This window comes from Muscardinus avellanarius (assembly GCF_963383645.1).
Source record: "Muscardinus avellanarius genome assembly, chromosome: 13".
In the NCBI taxonomy this organism is placed as follows: Eukaryota; Metazoa; Chordata; class Mammalia; order Rodentia; family Gliridae; genus Muscardinus; species Muscardinus avellanarius.
Genome location: NC_137799.1, coordinates 28,634,881 through 28,659,860, shown reverse-complemented (window position 1 = coordinate 28,659,860; position 24,980 = coordinate 28,634,881). Strand labels below are relative to the sequence as shown.

The window sequence follows — 24,980 nt, the reverse complement described above, 5'->3', positions numbered from 1 at the left end:
TGCAACTTTAAACTAGAAACTGAATCCTCGTCTAAAGTTGGTTGTTTGAAAACCCCATGAGAAATATTTTATGACCTAATTAGATTGTGGAGAAGCTGTTAGGTTTTAATTGGTAGGTAGCAGAAGAGCAAATAACCATTTAGCTCATGACATTAAAGAAAAAAAAAAGAAAACAACAAAACTATTTGGGGAAGGGAGGAAAGAGGTGTACTCCAATATCAATGAAGATGTTTAAATAATAAAAGCCAAAACAAAGTCCATGACTCCTGAGATTCAGTACTGTTCCACCATTTGACACAGCACCGATGTCACAATATTAAAAGGCCATGTCGATTGAGATTTGTCTTTTCTTCTGTGAGGACAGTCTCTTCTAAGAAGGCTCACGTTCAAAAAGAAAATCAGTACAGGGCAGAACAAAAGTCAATATTAAGTCACCAAGAAATTTGAATTTAGTGGAGAAACTCAGAAACTGCTAAAACTTGTGAAGTATTAAGATTTTCCTTGACAAATGACATTTGAAGCTATATCTATCAAGCCAGAAAGCGTTTATCTGAGGTTTCTTTTCTTCTTTGAAATTACGAAGTCAAGGACATCGCCTCTATTATGTCTGATTGCCTTTCTTTGGCCAGTGTTCCAGTTGGCAAAGCCAAGTAAGAGAAATGCACTGATACTGGATTTTTTTTTCCCCCAGTAATGAATGTGTAGCCCCCTCAGCTTGAGGCATGTCATTTGTGCATTCTCTAAGGATTCCTTGTTCTGATTTCTGCCACAGGTTCCTAATGTGAGAGGGTAGACCCGGATCATGGAGGTGCTTCAGTGCGATGGCTGTGATTTCAGAGCCCCGTCTTATGAAGATCTCAAGGCGCACATTCAGGATGTCCACACCGCGTTTCTGCAGCCAACTGATGTTGCTGAGGACAATGATAATGAGCCACGATCCGGGTCCATAAATGCCAGTAACCAGACAGAGGTGGAATTTTCTTCAATAAAGGATGAATTTGCAATTGCAGAGGATTTATCAGGTAACTCTATACTAAACTCATCATATCTGATAGGTTTTTAATTGTTCCCATTTTTAGCCTGCAGTCTTTTTTTTTTTTTTTTTTTTTTGGTGGTACTGGGGTTCCTGGAAACCCTTCTACCTCAGGGCTACACTCCCAAACCTATTTTATATTTTTATTTGGAAACAGGGTCTCTTAAGCCAGCAAGTCTGGCTTCGAACCTGCGTGATCCTCCTGTCTCCACATCCCAAGCGCGGGGATTACAAGCGTGTGCCACCACGCTAGGCTGTCAACCATTTTTTTAAAATTTTATATTCTCTTCTAGAGTACCCTAACTTATTATCCTTTTAGTTTCCTCATGTCTCTGGCTTTTAATTTTGAGGACAAAGTAATATCTTGGAAAGTTCTAGAACAAATAGTGCAGTTTATGAAACTTATATTTTTAAAGCTTTGTGGCTTATTTATGGAGATGAAGAGAATAATGTGCCTGAAACTGTATATTGCATCATCATCAGCAAGAAAGTACAAAATATGTATGTTCATAGATGCATCGTGAATACTCTTCACCACTGTGCCTTGGGGGTGTGGGCCTTTTGAATGTGATTTTTATTAATGAAGTATAACTGAAATGGTATTGATTTACAGGCTTGAATTTCTTCATTCTCCTTTGCTTCACTTATCTAACTTTTTTCATGCATTCCCTGTAGGTCAAAATGCAACCGCATTGGGGCCCGGAAGTTACTATGGCCACAGTCCAGGATATTATGGTCAGCATCTTGCCCCTAATCCCAAACCAACAAGCAAGTTTTTTCAATGCAAGTTCTGCGTACGCTACTTCAGGTCAAAAACCCTCCTCATAGAACACACTAGGAAGGTCCACGGAGCTCAAGTTGAAGGGAGTTCACTAGGACCCCCTGTCCCAGGATCCTTAAATTATAATATCATGATGCACGAGGGATTTGGAAAGGTCTTCTCTTGCCAGTTTTGCACATACAAGTCACCAAGGAGGGCGAGAATAATTAAGCATCAGAAGATGTATCACAAAAACAATTTGAAGGAGACCGCTGCTCCTCCACCTGCTCCCGCTCCGATGTCGGACCCCGTGGTTCCACCCGTGTCCCTGCAGGACCCCTGCAAGGAACTGCCAGCAGAGGTTGTAGAGCGCAGCATCCTCGAGTCCATGGTCAAACCTTTGACCAAATCTCGAGGCAACTTCTGTTGTGAGTGGTGCAGCTACCAGACCCCCCGCCGAGAACGCTGGTGTGACCACATGATGAAGAAACACCGCAGCATGGTCAAGATCCTTTCCAGCCTCAGACAGCAACAAGAAGGGACTAATCTACCCGACGTGCCCAGCAAGAGTCCCCCAAGCCCCACACCCAATTCTGCCTATCTGTCCATGAATGCTGCAAGCCGGGAGATCCCCAACACTAATGTCTCCAACTACCGGGGCTCCATTGGCAACTCCATTATGAGACCCAATTCTTCTTCAGCTTCCAAGTTTTCACCCATGTCTTACCCTCAGATGAAGCCGAAGTCACCTCATAATTCTGGCCTCATTAGCTTGGCAGAGAGGTCCCGTTATGGAATGACTGACATGACCAATTCTTCTGCTGACCTGGAAACTAACAGCATGTTAAATGACTCTAGTTCTGATGAAGAGTTAAATGAAATAGACAGTGAGAATGGCTTAACTGCCATGGATCACCAGACATCGGGCCTGTCTGCAGAGCAGCTGATGGGCTCCGACGGCAACAAATTATTAGAGACCAAGGGGATTCCGTTTAGAAGGTTTATGAATAGATTCCAGTGTCCCTTTTGTCCTTTCCTTACCATGCACCGACGTAGCATCTCCCGCCACATAGAAAACATTCACTTGTCTGGAAAGACAGCTGTCTACAAATGTGACGAATGTCCGTTTACTTGCAAGAGCTCCTTAAAACTTGGGGCTCACAAACAGTGTCACACGGGTACCGCATCAGATTGGGATGCTGTGAATTCCCAGAGCGAAAGCATTTCTTCTTCGCTGAATGAAGGTGTGGTGTCTTACGAGAGCCCCAACATCAATGGTAGAAAGTCGGCGGTCCTGTTGGACTCACTTCAGCAGCAACAGCCGCCGCAACCACCACCGCCGCTGCCGCCACCGCCGCCGCCACAGCCACTTCAGCAGCCACCGCAGATCCAGCCACCACACCAGGTGCCACCCCAGCCTCAGCCACAGCCACCACCCCCGCAACAGCCACAGCCGCCCACACCAGCCCCACCCCTGCACCCCTACAAGTGCACCATGTGTAATTACTCCACCACGACTCTCAAAGGGCTAAGAGTCCATCAGCAGCACAAGCATTCGTTCTGCGACAACTTGCCAAAATTCGAGGGGCAGACCTCAAGCCTACCACTGGAAAACGAGACAGACAGCCACCCCTCTTCCAGCAACACTGTGAAGAAAAGTCAGACCTCAATTCTTGGGTTGTCCTCCAAGAACAATTTTGTAGCTAAGGCCTCTAGGAAGCTCGCTAATGATTTTCCTCTCGATTTATCACCCGTGAAGAAGAGAACCAGGATCGACGAGATCGCAAGCAACCTGCAGAGCAAAATTAACCAAACCAAACAGCAGGAGGATGCGGTGATCAACGTGGAGGATGATGAGGAAGAAGAGGAAGACAATGAGGTGGAGATCGAGGTGGAGTTGGACAGGGAAGAAGAGCCCACAGATCCAATGATGGAGGTCCCCACTTCCTTTTCAGCCCAACAGATCTGGGCCAGAGATGCCGGTGATCCTCAGAAGGAGCCTAACTTCCGAAGCATCGCTCATGATTACAACACCACCAACGGTGCCGAGATCGAGCTCACCCTGTCTGAAGATGAAGAGGATTATTACGGCTCCTCGACAAACATGAAAGATCATCAAGTTCCCAACAGTGCGCTGCTGAATACCCAAACGCCCATCTATGGAGCTGAGCACAACAATGAAAATACGGACTTTGGTGACTCGGGAAGGCTTTACTATTGCAAACACTGTGACTTTAACAACAAATCTGCCCGGAGTGTTAGCACCCACTACCAGCGGATGCACCCCTACATCAAATTCAGCTTTAGGTACATCTTGGACCCCAACGATCACAGTGCAGTGTACCGGTGCCTAGAATGCTACATCGATTACACCAACTTTGAGGATCTCCAGCAACATTATGGCGAACACCACCCGGAAGCCATGAATGTACTCAACTTTGACCATTCGGACCTGATCTACCGGTGTCGGTTTTGTTCCTACACGAGCCCCAATGTGAGAAGCCTGATGCCACATTACCAAAGAATGCATCCCACGGTGAAGATCAACAACGCCATGATCTTTTCCAGCTACGTGGTGGAGCAGCAGGAAGGGCTGAATACGGAATCCCAGACCCTGAGGGAGATTCTCAACTCGGCTCCCAAGAACATGGCAACGTCCACGCCTGTGGCTCGTGGTGGTGGTATGCCTGCTGCGTTTAACAAAAACACTCCTTCCAAGACCTTTTCTCCCGAATGTGAAAATCAGAAGGACCCTTCGGTCAACACCGTGGTCGTTTATGATTGTGACGTGTGTTCGTTCGCCAGCCCCAACATGCACTCTGTCTTGGTCCATTATCAGAAGAAACACCCAGAAGAAAAGGCCTCCTACTTTAGGATCCAGAAAACCATGCGCATGGTGTCTGTGGACAGGGGCTCTGCCCTTTCTCAGTTATCATTTGAGGTGGGTGCTCCAATGTCTCCCAAAATGTCCAACATGGGTTCCCCACCCCCCCCACAACCCCCACCACCAGACCTCAGTACTGAGCTTTACTACTGCAAACACTGCTCCTACAGCAATCGGTCAGTTGTGGGAGTGCTTGTTCACTACCAGAAAAGACACCCAGAAATAAAGGTCACTGCCAAATATATCAGGCAGGCCCCTCCCACAGCTACAATGCTGCGAGGGCCCGAAGGGCCGCAAGGCTCCCCTCGGCCTCCCGCCCCCATGCAACAGCTGAACCGAAGCACCTCTGAGAGGGATGGCCCTCCCGTGGAGAATGAGATGTTCTTTTGCCAGCACTGTGATTATGGGAACCGGACGGTCAAAGGTGTGCTCATTCATTACCAGAAGAAGCACCGAGACTTCAAGGCCAACGCGGACGTGATCCGGCAGCACACGGCCACCATCCGCAGCCTCTGCGACCGGAACCAGAAGAAGCCCACCAGTTGCATGCTCCCCTCCTCCTCCAGTGTGGAGCGAGATAAAACTAAACTCCGAGCACTCAAGTGCAGACAGTGCTCCTATACCTCCCCCTACTTCTATGCACTGAGGAAGCATATCAAGAAAGACCACCCTGCCCTGAAGGCCACGGTCACGTCCATCATGCGATGGGCGTTTCTAGATGGCTTGATAGAAGCTGGCTACCACTGTGAGTGGTGCATCTATTCCCACACGGAGCCCAATGGTTTGCTCCTGCATTACCAAAGGCGGCATCCAGAGCACTATGTTGATTATACTTACATGGCCACTAAACTCTGGGCAGGGCCAGATCCATCCCCTTCCTCTCTTACCCTGCCAGCTGAAGCCAAAACCTACCGATGCAGGGACTGTGTTTTTGAAGCCATCTCCATCTGGGACATCACCAATCACTACCAAGCGTTCCACCCCTGGGCCATGAACGGGGATGAGTCGGTGCTGCTGGATATCATCAAGGAGAAAGATGGTGTTGAGCAGCCCCTCCTTTCATCCGAAGAGTTGGCAGGCCCTATGAATTGTGAAAACAGTCTGCCTGCCCCCCTCCCCGAGCAGGAAGCGGAATGCCCGGAGGATGCAAGACTTTCCCCAGAGAAAAGCTTGCATCTGGCTTCGGCCAACCCTGCCATATCCTCCACCCCTTACCAGTGCACGGTGTGCCAGTCTGAGTATAACAACTTGCACGGCCTTCTCACCCACTATGGGAAGAAGCACCCGGGCATGAAAGTGAAGGCCGCCGACTTTGCCCAGGACATCGACATCAATCCAGGAGCCGTCTACAAGTGCAGGCATTGCCCCTACATCAACACTCGCATCCACGGCGTCCTGACACACTACCAGAAGCGACATCCCGCCATCAAGGTGACCGCCGAGGACTTTGTGCACGACGTGGAACACCCCGCTGACATATCCCAGAACGACATAGAAGAGACCAGCAGGATTTTCAAGCAAGGGTACGGCGCCTACCGGTGCAAACTGTGTCCGTACACGCACGGCACTTTGGAGAAACTCAAAATCCACTACGAGAAGTACCACAATCAGCCTGAATTCGACGTCTTTTCCCCATCGCCCCCGAAGCTGCCAGTCTCCCTGGAGCCCGAGATAACCACTGAAGTGAGCCCCTCCCAGGTCTCCATTGCCGAGGAGGAGGTGGGAGAGGAGCCCGTGTCCACTTCTCACTTCTCTACCTCGCACCTGGTCTCTCACACCGTGTTCCGCTGCCAGCTCTGCAAGTACTTCTGCTCCACCAGGAAGGGGATCGCTAGGCACTACCGCATCAAGCACAACAACGTCCGCGCCCAGCCCGAGGGCAAGAACAACCTCTTCAAGTGTGCCCTGTGTGCCTACACCAACCCCATCCGCAAAGGGCTGGCAGCCCACTACCAGAAGCGCCACGACATCGATGCCTATTACACCCACTGCCTGGCCGCCTCCAGGACCATCAGCGACAAGCCCAACAAGGTGATCATCCCCTCGCCGCCCAAGGACGACTCCCCTCAGCTGAGCGAGGAGCTCCGACGGGCGGTGGAGAAGAAAAAGTGTTCCTTGTGCTCTTTCCAGTCTTTCAGTAAGAAGGGCATCGTGTCCCATTACATGAAGCGCCACCCCGGTGTGTTCCCGAAGAAACAGCACGCCAGCAAGCTGGGGGGCTACTTCACGGCTGTCTACGCGGACGAGCACGAGAAGCCCGCGCTGATGGAAGAGGAGGATAGAGGCAGCTTTGAGAAAGCCGAGGTGGAGGGCGAAGCGCAGGAAATCGAGTGGCTTCCGTTTCGCTGCATCAAGTGCTTTAAGCTGTCCTTCAGCACCGCGGAGCTACTGTGCATGCATTACACCGACCACCACAGCCGGGACCTGAAGAGGGACTTCGTCATCCTGGGCAGCAGCGGTGGCCCCCGCCCGCAGAACTCCGCCTACCAGTGCAAGCACTGTGATAGCAAGTTGCAAAGCCTAGCCGAGCTGACCTCACACTTGAACATTCACAATGAGGAATTCCAGAAGCGTGCCAAACGTCAGGAGAGGAGGAAACAGCTTTTGAGCAAGCAGAAATATGCAGATGGTGCGTTTGCAGATTTCAAACAAGAGAGGGTAAGGATATGTTTTGATTTCCCTTCCCCCAGGAGGCCTCTCGTCACTGGTGCCCACACGCACCGCTTCTTCATTGCCAGCCAAACTGCTGCAGGCTTCCTTGTGACTTAGCTTGCCAGAGAGCTCAATAAGTCAATTAAACATTTCGAGCTTGATTATCCCCTCTTCTATGCTCGCCCCGCTCCACCGTCCTGTTCCCCTCCTCCTTCTCTCCCTCTGACTCCTCCCATGGCTCCCCAGGGGAGGTTTGGGGTGGTTTCTCTATGTCTTTCTGCCAAGTAGCCTAATCGGAAGCCTAGTTATACAACACTCGCTCTTTTGCTAAGGCAGTTGCGGGCTGTCTCTTGGTATCGTTAGCGCTTCTCAGCCATGTCTTGGTCTTCAGTTGGCTCCAGGAACCTAACATCTCAAGGAGTAGTTGTATGTTTATTTTAATAATCAAGAAGTTCATTAATGGTGCAGCTGTGCAACGTTCTACCTGCGTAGTTGAAACTGGTTCGAGAGCCCGATAACTTAGTGGCAGTGGCAATGAGCTTCGACCCAGCAATCTTCTCTACGCACAGACCGTGTAACCTATCTGGGTTCCAGAGACTGTGTCTCATAGGCATTGTGCCATGACTCACGAAGTTGTTATAAAAAAAAAAAATACTCGCCTCTATCTCCCTTGGTGTCTAACCTGCTAATCCGCTTTAAAATAAAATATACCAGTAAACAAGAATAAATGCCTACCGTTGAGGGAGGGCTTGGAGTACTGATGGCTACCACTGTATTTTACCAGCCTTTTGGTCACTTAGAAGAGGTGCCAAAGATCAAGGAGAGGAAAGTGGTGGGCTACAAATGTAAATTCTGTGTGGAGGTGCACCCGACGCTCCGAGCCATCTGCAACCACCTACGGAAGCACGTCCAGTACGGCAGCGTCCCGGCCGTGTCAGCCACCGTGAAGGTGAGAACGGGAAGGTCTGGATGCGTGTTCCCATGTGTGAGCGACTCGAGTTACCTGTTTGACCCCATGGCTTAGCGCAGCTCTGGGACAGCGAGCGTCTCCGGATGCAGGCGTTGCCGAGTCACGCCCGGATTGGTTCGGCTTGTTTTGATTCCTTTGCAGGTTGGAACTTCGTCATCTTTCTGGGGGAAAGGTTGAGTTTTGGTCTGGTTTCCTTCCCCCCCAGGTGGATAGTTTGTGGACACAGAAGGTCCTGGATTCTCGGTATAGGAAGCTTTGGGTCGTCCTTGTATTCCACGTTAGTGGCAGTAGGTCTTCACTCTTTTAAAGTGGCCCCAGCTTTTAAGAGGGAGCAAGTGGATTCTCCCACCGTTGTTGCTCCGTGCACTGCCTGACTCTTGCGTTTTCTGGCTGAGGATGCAGAAAGCTCAGGAGAATCTGTCTTTCGCTTCTTATCTTGGGTTCTGGGGTGGCTGGGGTGGACTACAAGGGGCGTTAGTCAAACTTGAAACCAAAACCCTCAAGTCACACTTGCCCCTGAGAACCCTTTAACCCAGCTTGTCTTTTTCATCCCTTCTCTGCATATGATACTGCCACGTGTCCGTCTTCTTCCCACTGACCTTTATTAGGCCGCCCCTTTCCAACATCATAATCTCAATAGCAGCCATGATCACGATACACACACCTTCACCCCTACTTTCCAGAATACTGCTAAATACATACTATTTTTGAATACGGAAGTTTCAGGTTTCGTCCTTTCTCTTTGGATACATGAATGTATTTTTATCATCTGCCTGTCTTGGCCTTGCATCCTGTTTTGTCAGTTTAGCGTGAAGGTAAAGCTTCTACTTCGTTGAAGACTGACGCCTTCTGTTTTGGGGCAGAACAATGGCCACCCAGGGACAGCAGCGGGTGGCTTCCTCTCCGTGGTACTGCAGCGTGCCCCAGGCTTGTTTCTTGGAATCAAACGAGAGAAAATCAGTAATCCAAGGAGCTACCCTGAAAAATGGGTGACTTAAAGCCTTCATTTTTGGAATTAATTAGGCATTCACCTTCAGCTAAAGGTCACCGTCCGCCGGATGGAAGGCAGAAAGCAGGGTTGCTTTGCTTTATTTCCAAATGGTGGCCCAAGGCTCCTAGATGGCCAACCTACTTTGCTTCCTTTTTCTCTGAACCCCAAACCTAACCCGATGCCAGTCAAGACGGGAAGACAATTTGAATTTTCTTTTGAAGACAGGGAATGAATGAACTGTCTTCAGTCTGGGAGAGCGCCTCTCATATTTCACAGGCAGTAGCAACCTAGATCCGGATGTGCTATTCCAAAAATCACCATCTTTGCATGAAGATTGACAGTAGGCCGGAGCTACAGTGGCGCAATTGGTTAGCGTGCGGTACCTCTAAGAATGACAGTGGGCTTGCCCTTCCTCTAGGGAGAGCTGGAGAGGCAAGGGAGGAAACATTGGAAGGAAATACCTATGTGCTTGGGAGAATGAAGGGAGAAGAGGAAAGCCGGGGGCAATTACGATGGATATTTATTTTTGTTGGTGGGGCATGTGTGTGTGTGTGGTTCTCTTAGCAGGAGGCTGAAGACCCTTCCCACTTGTTCCTGGATGGATTGGAAGCAGCCAAAGATGCCAGTGGCGCCCTGGTGGGCCGGGTGGATGGTGGACACTGCTTGCTTGATGGAATGTTGGAGGATGAGACCCGGCCGGGGGGATACCATTGCAGTCAATGTGACAGGGTCCTGATGTCCATGCAGGGGCTGCGTTCTCATGAGAGGAGCCACCTGGCCCTGGCCATGTTTACCCGAGAGGACAAGTACAGCTGCCAGTATTGCTCCTTCGTTTCTGCTTTCAGGCACAAGTAAGTCCTGTTGCATGGTCCCTAGTGGCTACTGGGAGAAGATGGCATATTAGAAAGATGCTAAGCTGTGGCAGGAAAAGCTTGGATGAGGAAGGAGGCTCCGTTCAGGGTTCACACCTGCTCTTTCTCACCCCTCAGTCATCTTACCTGTAAAACAGGGCCAAGAATGGTAGTGTTTGGAGCATGAGTGTTTTAAAAATAAGAACTCCAAGCTGGGCATGGTGGCCCACACTTGTAATCTTAGTACTTGGGAGGCTAAGACAGAAGCATCATAGGTTTGGGGCTAGCCTCAGCTACTCAGTGAGGACCTCTGCAACTTATTGAGACCCTGTTTCAAAATAAGGAATGAAAAATAGGGCTGAGGGTGTAGCTAAGAGACAGAATGTCCCTGGGTCTAATTTCTAGTACTAGGGTGGGGGGGATGAGAACTCAGGGAAATGAAATAGCTGCAAGCGGTATAGAGGAGTGTACTGATAGATCTGCCAAACATTCAGTCAAAATGTAACTATGATTCGAAGAAGAAATAAAGTCCATTTAAAATATCAAGTTTTTGAAAAGGTAAAATTAGGACTGTTGGCCCATGTGACCAAATAATCATTGCTGGGGATTTTTTTTTAATAACTAGAAAGGTAATGAAATTTATGATGCAAAAGGGTTGCCCAAAATAAAGGAAGTGGGAGTCTTTTTCCCACCACTCAGCGCAGCTTTGGAAGTGTTACTTTGGAGCAATAGGTGTGTAAAGCATTATGGAGTAGTGGGGAGAGGAGCAGTTCTGAGAATAACCTTTCCTTATATATGAGAGATTAATATTCAGCAATGCATTATGACAGTCTTGGAGAAAGGTGACATTGTAAGATTGATATGCTGTTTATTTTTATGATAATTGAAAATGAGATGGACTGTTTGCCTTTTATAAAAAGATGAAGTGCTTGTTAGTAGTTGCCAAAAAACAGAAAAAAGTAGTGTCTCCATGGAAGGTAGGAGGGCTTACAAACTTTATATTATTGTACAGATCTAACGAGTGAATCTTTGTCGTCAGAGCCACACATTCTCTACACCTTGCGTCACTTCCATCAATTCATTGTTTATTGAACAGCATTGATCACAGCTGAATCTCAGTAAATAACTGAGAATAAAAGAATATACTCCAGTCTAGGCACTATGTTTTGGAGAATATAAAGACATGGTTTGGGATCTCAAGGAAGTTAGGGCCTAGGATTGGGTTATAAAGCAAACAACTTGGCAAAATAAGGCACATGTTTTTAAAAAATCAGTAAGATGGTATGAAGTTCAGTGAAGGGGAATGTTACATTCAGTTTGAAAGAGTCAGGAAGGTTTTGTGGAGTACGGAGCATTTGAATTAAGTCTTAAAGTGGGAAACTAGGACTCAGATAATTTGGAAAGGAGATAAAATGTAGAGGAAAGTTGGAGAGAACTAAACTCAAGAGGATGTGAGGTTCACTGGGGCATAGCTGGGGGTTCAGTTTGACCAATTCTCAAGTTACATGTAAAGGGATAGTGAAAGGCAATGTCCAAAATTTGGATAAAGACCATAAATGCTGGGAATGAGTACATCATGTTTACATAACTGGTAAAAAAAAAAAAGAAGAGTCTAGAATGAATAAAAATAGAATTGGTAATATTTATTGCACCTATTTACCATCACTTTACTAAGTGAATTCAAGTATTCCCTTTTTATATTCTCAAAACTTCTTTTTACATGAGGGTTAGTTTCACTGTTATCTCTATCATATGGATAAGAAAAGTATGGCCTAGAGGGGTTCAGTAACTTGCCCAAGGTCATATAGCTTATAAGTAGTAGCTAGAATTTTATCCCAGGTAGCCTGACTCCATGGCTCCTGAATTTGAGTTGAAAAAAAAAAAAAAAAGGTTGGAGAGATCAATTCAAAAATGGCACTATTAGTTGACTCAAGAAGTTAGGGAATGGTTGAGGGGATGGATCTGTGTGACGTAGAAAAGTTGGATTATTATATGATATGAAGGATGAGGTCACATACAAGTGGCGCCTACTTTTCAGCCTGGTTGGCTGGAAGAATAGGTTTTTGCCATACATGTTGAGTGTAAGGTAGAAGAGGGACTTCCAGAGAAGGTGTCAGGACACAACTGAATCTGTTGCTTTGGAGCTCGGGAGAGCATTGCACACTTCACTGCTCAGCAGCAGCATTCCCACACGAGTCATTTAGAATGGAATTGAAGCCGGGTGGTGTGGTGGGGCACACTTGTAACCCCAGTACTTGAGAGGCTGAGGCAGGAGGGTCGCAGGTTCATGGCCAGCCTCAGCTACTTAGTGAGGCCCTCTGCAACTTAAAGAGACCCTCTCTGTTTCAAAAAAAATAAAAGAATAAAATAGGGCTAGGGGTAGAGCTTGCAGGCATAATGCCCCTGGGTTCCATCCCCAGTACCACAAAAACAAAACATAGCAAAACAAAATAATAATCGTAGAATGGAATTGAGTTCTCCAGAGGACTGATACAAATTAGAACTCTTCTCCCAACACTTTGTAGATTTTATTATACTTTTATTTTATTTTTTATTTTTTATTTTTTTGTGGGTCTAGGGTTGGAACCCAGGGGCATTTGACCTCTGAGGTACACCCCTACCCTGTCTTTTATTCTTTATTTTGAAACAGGGTCTCACTAAGTTGTAGAGGGCCTCACTAAGTAGCTAAGGCTGTCTGCAAACCGAGATCCTCTGGTCTCAGCTTCCCAAATGCTGGGATTACAAGCGTGCACCACCACGCCCGGCTTTATTTTATTTTTATTTATTTAGTTTTTGCAGTACTGAGGTTGGAACTCACAGGCATTCTACTTCTGAACTACACCACCAGCCCTATATTTTAGTCTTTATTTTGAAACAGGGTCTCAGTGAGTTAGTTGCAAAGGGCCCCGCTAAGTAGCTGAGGCTGTTCATGAACAATGATCCTCTTGTCTCAGCCTCCCAAATGCTGGATTACAAGCATGCACTGGCATGCCTGGCTTGATTTGATTATTTTTAGTCTAATAATTATCATAAAATATTGGAGTTCCTTTTTTTTGTGGTACTAGGGATGGAAACCAGGGGCCTTCTACCTCTGAGCTATACTCCCAGACCTATTTTATATTTAATTAGAAACAGGGTCTCACTGATTTGCTGCGAGCCTCACTAAGTAGCTGAGACTGGCTTTGAACCTGTACAGTCCTCCTGTCTCAGCCTTCCAAGTACTGGGATTACAAGCATGCGCCACCATTCCCGGTGGCTTGGGGTTCCTTCTAATTAAATAATGCCTGCCTAAGTCTCTTTAGGAAGACAGATATAATATATATAGCAACATGACTGTGTGGACAACCAGTCTCTTGATCACGTGACTTCTTCAAGCCTGCTCCCCGTGAGCCTCCATATTAGCAGAGAGGTTGCTGGCAACAGAATGGCCCACTGCAAGCAGGTGAAGCACTTGGGGACCTTGTTTGTGTACTCTTATGTTCATTGTGAACATGGAATTAAAATTTAACAGGAAAACCCTTTTTAGATGTTAAATCTCACTTCCATTCTTTTTTTTTTTTTTTTAGATAAATCAGATAGGAACTCTTACTGGCTAATCAGAAAATATGATTTCATCTATATTACATCTTTTTTTCTTATTCTGAGGGCTTTTGTCCAGTTATCAGTACTCTGGAAAAGAGAATATGAGGATCTACCATGATTTGTTACCACTTGTCACATCTCTCAATCCAAAAAGATCTCCTAATCTCTTCTTTTAGCCTCCCCTCTTCTTAGAGTATGCCCCAGGACTCCTGATGTTTATTTACTTGGATGGTGAATGCCTTCATTAGAAAGGAGACAGGACTTTGAGCAGCTTAGAAGAGGGATGCGTAGGAAAGGGCAGTGAGAAAATGTTGAGTGCAGTTTTTAATCATGATATTCTCCTTTCCCCCCCTTGCACCTCAAGTTTGGATCGCCATATGCAAACCCACCACGGACACCATAAACCGTTCCGATGCAAACTCTGCTCCTTCAAGTCCTCCTATAACAGCCGGCTGAAAACACACATACTCAAAGCACATGCTGGTGAGTTGGTATTCAGGGTGCACATTTTCTTCTGCTTGCTCTGAATTTGCCCGCCAATGGTCTTCATTGAGTGAAATTTTAAGCTTCTTGCAGAACCTGCCCCACGTGTAAGTGCAAGTTACTCTTGAGATGTTTGCAGGTTTGGTTTTATTTTTATATATTAAAGAAAATGGGGAAAAAATTAAAAATCACCTAAAGCCCAAATAATCACCTTTGTCATATTTGATTCATGCTACTAATTAGATTTAGACTAATTTTTTTATTTAAAGAAAATTCTGAATCACTGAGCTAATAGAATTGCAGGGAATTGTGATTTCCACTAGAGAGAATTCCCAACTACAAGTTATAATCTTAAGGAAATGTAACAGACCAAAGAGTGTGTGAGATCTCTCCAGAGACAGGCGTAGATCGTCATTTATTTCACTTTGGGTCACGAGTGCACAGGAGCCGTTCTCTCTCTCTCTCTCTCTCTCTCTCTCTCTCTCTCTCTCTCTCTCTCTCTCTCTCCATCTCATTGTGCTGACCTCCGGAACATCCCTTAATTCCTGGTGCTGCCCTAAGCTTGTTACAGGTATCATTTTATTTCGTCCTCGTGGATATCCAAAAGGGTAGGTACTGTGTAACTCTTTATGCCTTGCATAATACTTAATGATAATTTGAACAGTGTTGTAAAAAAATGCCCAGAACCTGAGTCCTTCATTTTTGTATCTGCTTGGGCCCTCTACAAATAAGACCACATCTCTTCACTAATCCCCGAGTGTTGGGCCTGTTGAACTGCTTTATTACAGTAAAACTTATTCATCTCCCAGCTGCATTGATTCCCACTGGGAGTCGGGGGTGGGTCAGGGAGATTAGCTACATGGGCTTGTTTCTCTCTATTAGTTTTTTTATGTCTCCAGAAAACTTCTCCAAAAATCCAGTACAGTAGGTGGCTTCAGAGTCGAATCCACTCTTTCCTAACTTGTATGTCTATTGTAAATATTCAGCTGGGACAGCATCCTGCTGAGTTTTTCCCACAGGCCTTAGGCTTGTCAAAAGCACTTTTACCAGTTGGGAGCTGGGTAAGTGATTGGGCCTGTGGGAAAGAGTTTGAAGAGCCTTGGAGGCTGCACATTGACTCTCCACGCAGCTCAAGTGTATGTTCATGGAAATGACCAAGCCCACTGACCGCCCTGTGCATCCCGAAAGGGAGAACAAGAGCAGTGTCACTGTACTTGGTCTCTGTGATGTGGCTCAGAGGCACAGAGAGAAGCTTGGCTTGAAAAATCCAGTACATTCTCTAAAAGTCCCTCGATTCATCTTGACTATGCTAGGTGGATTATTTTATTTTACATACATGTATATAAATATTTATTTTTTTATTTTGTGGTTCTGGGGATAGAACCCAGGGGGCATTCTTCCTCTCTCTGAGCTACACCCCCAAACCTATTTTTAATTCTTTATTTTGAAACAGGGCCTCACTGAGTTGCAGAGGGCCTTACTAAATAGCTGAGACTGTCTGTGAAGTGCGATCCTCCTGTCTCAATCTCTCAAATGCTGGAATTACAAGCATGTGCCACCATGCCTGGATTTTTTTTTTTTTTTTTATATCTTAAAAGGAGAGCAGTAGTGTGGTCTAAACAAAATAATCTGGATTTGAATTCCCTTTTAGGTTGTGGGTCGCACATCCACCCAGCAGGGTTCATGCAACCAAGGTTGCATTTTAAAAAAATAATATAAGAATATTCATATAAATACTCAAGTGAAATAGTATATGTAAATGAATAGCATTGTTCACTGCTAGCATTATTGCCTAATTCCTAGACAGTCATCGAGAAGGCAGCTGATTCCTATTCTTATCTGGGTCCTCTGACTCCTTTGAACATCTTTCCTTGTGCTGTATATAATTTGTGTAAGTCACAAGTTTCAGTGTAAGTTTCTATAGTCCTCTCCAACACTTTCTTGGAAATGAGGCTCCAGGGGTCATCAGTGGTGAGGAGAAGGCTTAATTGCAGAACTTGAAGAATGCTGAGCTCACTTTACGTGTTAAGACATTTGGTAGTTTTCACGGCAGTAGGAGAGTCCTACTGTCGGCTGCCTAAAAGCCAGGACAGGTTTACCTTCCAGTCCTCTTCCTCTTCCTCTAGTCTGTAGACTACCAGCTCTGCCCATTCGTTTTCACCAGTCCACAAAACTTACATTACCAAAGATCTTGTTTTCTCTTCTTTTTCCTTTTCTTCTCTGATTTTTAAAATTTTGAATAAATGGCTTATTAGAGAAAATGTGAAAAAGAAACAAATATATTTAGTCATCTATAATCTTATTATCTAAAGACCACCGTTAACATTTATATTTTTCTTTTTAACCATTTTATCTCTGATTGTTTTTAATAGTTGTGATTATAATGTAATTTAAAACATAGCTTGCCTTCCTACATATTTTCGGTTTTTTATGTTACTGTAAACTTTTCAAGAATTTGTTTTCAGGATAGTTTATCAAGAGAATATGCCCGCATTGACTTAATTTCTTTCTTATGTTAGGAAATATAAGTTGTCTAATGCCTTTTCAGACATAAGTAATATAAATTTCCAAATAAATTTTTTTCTTTAGTAAAGAATATTTTCTTAGTAGATACTCCCAGTAATAGGATAATTGCGGTTGGGGCTCAATTGCTCCTGTTGTTATTAAAAACAAAATTGCCTTCTTGATTATACTAGTGTATATCTGTCCAATACCATAAACGGGTTCACTTCATACCTTTGATGCTTAAAATGTAAGTAACTTAAGAGTCGGCTTATGGTGAAGGCAAATCACACTTTTGTGTTAATTTGTTCATGGTGATCTGTGTTGTGTTTCAGTGGAAATTTACTCTTTATTAAAGAATATTGGTGACATGCACCCCTCCCAACCCATGTTTGTATTACGACTCTTTCCATTAAAGAAACAACTTATTTTATCCATTTATCCATTTCTGTACTCTTGGTTAGATAGAAAAATGGAGTTTTACGAAGTGGTTTCTGAGCTTGTCTAAAAATAGGAAAAGCACACACACACACACACACACACACACACACACACACCCCACATGTGATGTGTGGGATGAGGAGGTGTGTAGTCAGCCAGGAAATAAAGATTAAAAATCGCAAACAGAGCTTGCATAGTACAACTGTGTTTTTGGGAAAGCCTCAGCTCAATCTTTAGATTAAGAACTAGGCTTCTTATTTCCTGTGGTTAACTGAAACCTGACATGTAGAGGGAGGAAAGGGGATTGGGAAAAACAGATTGTACTCTCTGCTAGAGAATCACCCCCAAAGCCTCACCTCTACAAATCAAACATGAGACGAACAGGGACCAGGTCACTTAGTCATGGGGCTTGTGGAAGAATCTCCTTTTCAAGGAGCCTTGTGGTTTTGGGAATGGAAGGGTAGTTGGTCTGCAAAGATTCCTGGGCCGCGGCGTGGGCGTAGCATATCCTAGAGTGAATTACACACGCTGCTTTGTTTCCCGCCCCTTCCTCGCCCCTTCCTCTTTCCTCCCTCTGTGTCTCCCATTTTGTCTCATCTCTTCCCAGGTGAACATGCCTACAAGTGTTCTTGGTGCTCATTTTCCACCATGACAATCAGCCAGTTGAAGGAACACTCCCTCAAGGTCCACGGCAAAGCCCTGACCCTCCCCCGGCCACGGATCGTCAGCCTCCTCTCCTCACATGCCCACCACTCCTCCCAGAAGGCTTCCCCAACCGAAGAAGTGGAAGACTCCAATGGTAAAAATGGCGGGCAGGGATTAAGTGCCAATGATTCTTTCTAGAGGAATATCCTCCATGAGAGCATGGCTATTCAAGTGAAGGAGGAAACATTTGAAAAGTTTGAGACATCTGGAAATTAGATTTGGAAGGGGTGTGAGCTCTTTGAACATTTGCGTGGTCCCTTGGTAAAAATACCCCTGGATACTTGTGTGGGCTTCTCATGTGGAAGAGCATGCTGATGGGACAGGTCAGGGGTGGATTCTTCCATTGTGGATTTATGCAACATAAGAGTGGAATATCAGGCAGATAATCTTTTTCTGTTTATTTGTTTTTACTTATATTCTGTCCCTGAAGGGGGAAAAAAAGTCCTGTGAAGTTGCCAGATATATGTTAACTAAACTCAAAGTAGGATGAGAAAGGGTGAATATGTGGGCTAGTTTGTCTGAGTGGGTAACAAGATACATTGTGGGCAACATGGCAATTTCTTACAGCTAAAGGAAGCTGAGGAAATATTACCCAGGAGAGGAGGAAGTATTAGCTGGGAATGGGGGGTTCATAACTGCCCAGTTTGAGAGCTTTAAGAGATATACAGGAAGGTGTGGAGAAGATCTGTTTGCTGGCAATGTAAGCAAAGATTGTGGGAGAGACAGAGTCCAGTCTTGGAAGTCTGCAGGCATGGCAGGGTAAGCAAAGGGTTAGTGTGTTGTTTTGCTCAGAAGAGGAAATAGACCTGTGTTTTCCACTCAGCCCACCTGCAAAGACTGCTAACCAGATACTTAGGAGAAAAGTGGGGAAGTCCATTGATCTTGCGGGTGGAGAAGAGCTTGGAGCTGTTCTCCTCCAACCCTCTCCAATGCTGGAACCTTTTCTGCAGTGTCTCCTAATCAGTAGCTGCCACTGGCACCAGGGAACAGGCTGTCTTCCAAGGTCTTGTCTTGGATTTTTAGGAGGAGCTTAGTGGACAGGAAAGAAAGTGGAACAAAGGTCTGGATTTGAGTCACACTTCTCAAGGCTAGGCATGTTTCCCCAGGCAATCTTAGCTTCCCATGCCCATCAGCGCAGTTAGATAATGAGACCAGCCTCAAGGGATTAATGAGAAAGGGTGTACATGTGAAATATCTAATACATCGTCTGGCACATAGGAAGTATTGAGTGGCTGGTCATTTTTATTTCTGTGGTTTCATCCTTGGGTTGTAATTTTGGCTTTGGGGATCATTTATATGTAATGAGAAGAATTTGGGGATTATTTTAATGTAAGGCTTTAAAATGAGAGACTGTTTGGGTGACCTCCTGATCTATTGGGTCAACTTGTCGATTTGGTCAAATTTCCAGATTATCAAACCAATAAACAAAGAATCTTTTTTCATAAGGTCTGTGAGCAGGAAGAAATGGAAAGGTAAGTCCTGAGATGGAAAAAAAAATGTTTATTGAGTTGTAGGGCCTAGAAGCCTGTTATTTGCAAATCATTGTCAAACACTGTCATCCTTACTGATATCCCTGTCTTCTGTATAACAAAGAAGGCTGGTTTGTTTGTTTTTATGGTGCTGGGGATTGAATTCAGAGCTTAACATGCTAGATGATGCTCTGCCGTTGAGCCACACCCTAGCTCGAGAAGGTTTGCTGTGACAGCAATGGCTAGTAGTAAACTGAGTGCATGATCTCAATTGATACGTAGTAGTTTAAAATGAAGAGGAGCTGGACATGATGGTACACACCCGTAATCCCAGTATTTGAAAGGCTAAGACAGGAGAGTCACAGGTTCTAGGCCAGTGAGTGGTAACTTAACAAGACCCTGTTTCAAAATAAAAAATAAGAAGGGCTGGTGGTATAGCTCAGAGGTAGAATGTCCCTGGGTTCAATCCCCAGTACCACCAAACAGTAAAAAAGTAGGAAGAAGTCTGTTGTTTTCTTGTTTCTTCCCTGAAAATCTGTCAAACTTTTAAGTCTCAAACTTAAGTATGAGACAAGAGTGTATGTGAAAGTTTAAAGAAAACGCCCTTGTCATTTTTTTTTTAATAAAAAGGTATATTGCAACCAAAGGGCAAAGTCTTATTTGATCTAAATTGTACAATCTTTATTAACATTATACATACATCTATTATTTTCGTGGTGCCAGGAGCGAACCCAGGGTCTTGTGTGTATGAGACAAGAGCTCTATCACTGAGCTATACTCCTAGTCCAGTAACATTACTTTTTTGTGTGTGGGGGCCTGGGGATGGATCCCAGGGGCATTCTACCTCTGAGCTACACCTCCAGCCTTACTTTTTATTTTTTATTTTGAAACAGGGTCTCACTGAGTTGCAAAGGACCTCACTAGTAGCTGAGGCTATCTGCGAACCCAGATCCTCCTCTCTCAGCCTCCCAAATGTTGGGATTATAAGCATGCACTACCATGCCCAGCTTCAGTAACATTACTTTTAATTGCTTTCATCTGAAATGGTAGCTATTATCTGTGGAGCCTTTGGGGTGAAACTGATCCATCCAAATGTCAGATCCAGCAAGACTCTTCCTGGGACGCTTCTCTCAATGTTGTACCTTCTTTTTCTTTTCTCTTTCTGCCCTGAAAGGTGGGTCTCAGTCACAGGATAAGGAATTCCCTAGACCTACCTTTCTTGCATGAATCATGTTCCTCTGTGTAGGCTAACAAGAGTGGAATTCCACCAACCTGCTGAGCTTGCATTCTCTAACAAGAGCTTGACTAGGTTCAGAGGAACTGAAAGGGAATACTGTCTGGCCCTCCAACAAGCTTAAAATCAGATGTTTAGTAGACACTATCAGCCTTCACATCTGAGCTAACCACAACTCCAAGTCTGAGCTCTAAGCTTTTTGGGGGTGATTTGAGGTTCTCAGATGCTGGACTGTGGAGAGGACAGGTGTCTCAGAAACATGACAACGTGATATTCAGCAACTCTGTATAACACAGACAGCCTGTCCTTGTTCCGGAACAGGAAAATCATTTCATGTGTGTGTGTGTGTGTGTGTGTGTGTGTGTGTGTGTGTGTGAGTGTGTGAGTGATTTTAGTTTTCTTCTTAAGAACACAGTAACTAAGCACTCTGAGTGGTAACTGTTTAGTGAGTCCTACACAAAAGGCATCACTGAGCTATACTCATAGGTCTGAACCTATGCTGTTTTATTTTATTTTATTTTATTTTTATTTTTGTCATACTGGAGGTGGAACCCAGGAGTTTTTCTACCTCCAGGCTATCTCCCAGACCTATTTTTTTACTTTATTTGGAAACAGGGTCTCACTAAGTTGCTGAGAGCCTCACTAAGTAGCTGAGGCTGGCTTCGAACCTGTGCGATCCTCCTGTCTCAGCCTCCCAGGTGCTGGGATTATAAGCAAGGGCAAGGGCAAGGGCCACCACGCTGCCTGGCAGACCTGTGCTGTTTTAAATAATAATAAATAATGCCGGGCGTGGGGGCGCATGCTTGTAATCTCACTTGGGAGGCGGAGACAGGAGGATCGCGCTGGTTCGAAGCCAGCCTTGCTGGCTTAAGAGACCCTGTTTCCACATAAAAAAGTTAAAAAATAGGTCTGGGAGTGTAGCCCATGGGAGTGTATCCGGAGGTAGAAGGGCTTCCAGGAACCCCAGTACCACCAAAAAATAAAAAATAAAAATAAATAATAATAAATAATATATAAATAATCTATATCAAAGGACCAGCAATAGTTAGTTTAATTTGATGACAAAAAAGTTGATTAGAAGTTGGGGTGAACAGAAAGAAGGCATCACATGGGTTGTTCTCATGAGTCAGTAATTAGGGAAAAGAAGAATTAATAGTTATTAATTCAATAAATGTGTTCTTGAAGCCTTGCTGTAGGTTTCGCACTATTTTGCATGGCCAGGGAGGGTGAAGGAGGCCTATGTTAGGGGGACTATTTGCCAGGGAGCTGGATGATGGATTCCTAGAAACAGCTCAGTCTAGAGGATGGAAAAACAGCTGTGGGGCTAGACAGTAGCCTGTAAATCATGCGTTGAACGGTGTTTGAAACACACATGTGAAATCCAATTGCACATTTTAATAGGGAGAAGCTGTGGGGCTATTGGCTCTCAGTTAACTTTTCCCACACTGTGAATGCCAGGACACTGTAAACACACGAACCAAAAATGTGTTGCGGGCCTGTGGGGGAGTCGAGATCCAGAAACCCAGGGAAATCACCAGTGTGTCCCTGGCTTTCCGAATCCCCAGTGAGGGATGTGAATAAAACGAGTTGATATGCTCATTGCTCTTTGCAGTGGTCAGATGCTTGCTGTCTTGAGAGCAAGCCAGTCCTCTCTGGCAGGGGGAAGCAGCCAAGTGGGAGGTTCTTCCTAAGCTGCTCTCTCCCGCCCAGCCCATAGGGAAGCCCTGAGAACAGAAATGAGAAAGCCAAGGGCAGATTCCACCCCAGCTGCCTGGCCACACACCTGTTCTGTGCTTAAACAGAGCTCTTGGGCTCTGAGCTGTCAGTCTGGACATGTTTCACCAGCACACGAATCCTCTATATATTCTTCATGATCCATTGTTGGAAAGCAAAGCAACGGCTGTGGGGTATTGGTTTTGTGTATAGGATAATAGGAAATGACACGTAATTGCTATTCAAAACAACGCATTACGGAGAGACAATAAGGTTGTCAACAAAGGGAAACGCTCTGTTGTATTTGTGTTTACTGTGTTCCTTCTCCTGCCATATAAAATATAGGACTGGCTTTTATCAGGCTGTTTCCAAATCTCTGCTTTCAGTGCAGAAAAATACACATACATGCACAGCTATGAAATAAGTAACAAAGAATCTAGGACAGCTTAGCTTCGCCATGAGATTTGTTGAGGTCTGCAGAGCTACACAAGACACGGGCAATGGATATGAAATTAAAAATTCAGCCATAATCCTTTATAAGAAGTCAAGCCTGTGGTGACATTCCATCTTTTTCCTTCCACAAAGATCCCCCTACAAAAAAATTGATCTTAGCTGGGCATGATGGCACACTCCTGTAATCCCAGTTACATGGGAAGCTGAGACAGGAGGATCGCAGGTTCAAGGCCAGCCTTCGCATCTTAGCAAGGTCCTCAGCAACTTTGTGGGACCCTCGGCAACTTTGTAAGATCTGGTTTCAAAATAAAAGGTAAATTAAATATGAAAATTATTTTTCTATCTACCTAGTTACGCTATACAGAATTACCTGCTTTAAGAAATAGCTGCCATGGTACATTTAAAACAAAAACAAAAATCAGGCACTGAGGCTAGTTATATAATGAATGAATAAGGCGACTGAAGATAACACCCAGGGTTTCCCCCTCCATTCCCTAATTAACAAATCAGAGAATACTCATAGAACTCTTGCTTATGACACTCTTGCCTTGATGATATATATCTTGACCGAGTCTACCTATGGAGAAGTCTTTGCTCTTATGAATTAGCAGAAAAATGTTGTAAGGAGCTATATGATTTTTTTTTTTGGTTATAACTTTCCACTTGTCTTTTTTACTCTAAATTTTAGGATAATATTTGATAAACACTATTTTTATCAAGAGACTTCTAATTGAGGAACCACAGGCATTTCTTCTTGTCTGTCATTTTACACAGTCTTCAGCTTGCAGTCAGAGTTAACCATTTAGTCCTTCTTTCCCTGTCGCAAAGTGGCCTCGCCAACAGACTTGGATGTTTCGTATTGTCTGTGTACTACCTCCCCACCCCGCTGCCCCAAGATTCTAGCATTTTTGCTCTTTGACCCTGTGGAAGGTCTGCTGAGAACTTGGGAAGGATTTCCTACCTGTCTGCTTCTTTCTACAGCTTTAAGAGTTTAACTTCTTTTAACGACTTCCAACCCTACTCTGATTACTCTCCTGTCCCTCTTCCTAGTGTTTTCATCGTCCTTGTTGACAAGCTGTTAGTTCTGTCCTCTAGCTTTCCAGGGGGGGACAGTTAGGTTAGTACTTAGTAAATACTGTGTTCTTTTGACTGACGAGTAATTTCTTGGAGGCATCCCAATTTTCCATTCAGTTAATTGTTCCGAGTCTCAGGACTTATCTAACACCACCAAAAGTAGACTGTAGGAGAATAATTTTTCCTTTTCATGGAAGAGGTAGGTTCAGAAGGCAAACAGTCTGAGGATGAAATTTAGAGCTGCTCTAACAGAAACTTTCCAGAGCATTTATTGTGCCCAGGCAAAGAGACCTTCCTTGATATAGACTGTTTTTCCTATTGTCATTGGTGTCTAGATAATGAGATCTTCTATAAAGGTGAGAAGCTGAGTGTTGAGATGGGTAGAAGCTTTTCCACCCTCAGAAGGAGACAGAAGTGTGAAGCTGGAGAGAAGCAGGCAGCCCAGCCCCATCTTGGAGCCAGTGCACATGATCATTGACCCTGTCGTGGGCCAGCTGGATCTCTGTGTCTCTGTCAAAAGAATATCTCATGTTTGGTGGGGATTAAAACCAAATTCAAAGAAGCTATACCATGAAACAGACCAACAAGACTTGTCAATGAGCAGAATTTTCTAATATACCTAAAATTTTCTCCTCACCAGGCTACAGACATAAAACAGTTTATCAAGATTGTGCGAATCTTATGTGTCAGTTTCTGCAGACTATAAATCAAGAGTTAGCGAACTTCTCTGTACAGGGCTAGGTAGAAAATATTTTGAGCTTTGTGAGTCATGCACTCTCTGTCACAAGTGTTCTACTCTCAGGTTGCAATGTGAAAACGGTTCTAGACAATACATAAACAAATGGACACGACCGTGTTCCAATAAAACTTTATGTACAAAGACAAAAGGAGACTGGATTTGGTCTATGAGTGGTACTTCACCTACCTTTGCTATAGATGATTGTGGGGAAAAAATGGTAGCAGTACCCATAAAGTTAATCCAGTCTTTAATGAATGCCATTCTGAACCTTTATTTTTAACATATGGAATATTCCTAGATGTCACATGAAGTGTAACATAACCTGAAATTTTTTTGGGGGGTACTGGGGTTAAACCCAGGGGCATTCTTCCTCTGAGCTGCACCCCTATCCTAAGTATATTCTTTGTTTCACATACAAAATATGAGGTATTGGATAAAGCTGTG

At 44.7% G+C, this 24,980-nt stretch overlaps 1 protein-coding gene across 2 annotated transcripts in view; it reads left to right on the top strand.

The window, feature by feature from the left end:
• Positions 1 to 802: 802 nt before the first annotated feature.
• ZNF462 (zinc finger protein 462) overlaps positions 803 to 24,980 on the top strand; it is a gene marked incomplete at both ends in the record, with an annotated part of 90,608 nt that continues 66,430 nt past the window's right edge. The window contains 6 exons of one of the 2 annotated variants that reach the window (XM_080709082.1): positions 803 to 1,022; positions 1,709 to 4,734; positions 8,114 to 8,278; positions 10,038 to 10,141; positions 14,088 to 14,206; positions 17,757 to 17,948. In XM_080709082.1, the coding sequence (XP_080565208.1) occupies positions 803 to 1,022; positions 1,709 to 4,734; positions 8,114 to 8,278; positions 10,038 to 10,141; positions 14,088 to 14,206; positions 17,757 to 17,948 (3,826 nt within the window). Of the gene's footprint in view, positions 1,023 to 1,708; positions 7,336 to 8,113; positions 8,279 to 10,037; positions 10,142 to 14,087; positions 14,207 to 17,756; positions 17,949 to 24,980 lie in introns of both variants that reach the window. The other variant, XM_080709081.1, reaches the window with a different exon arrangement.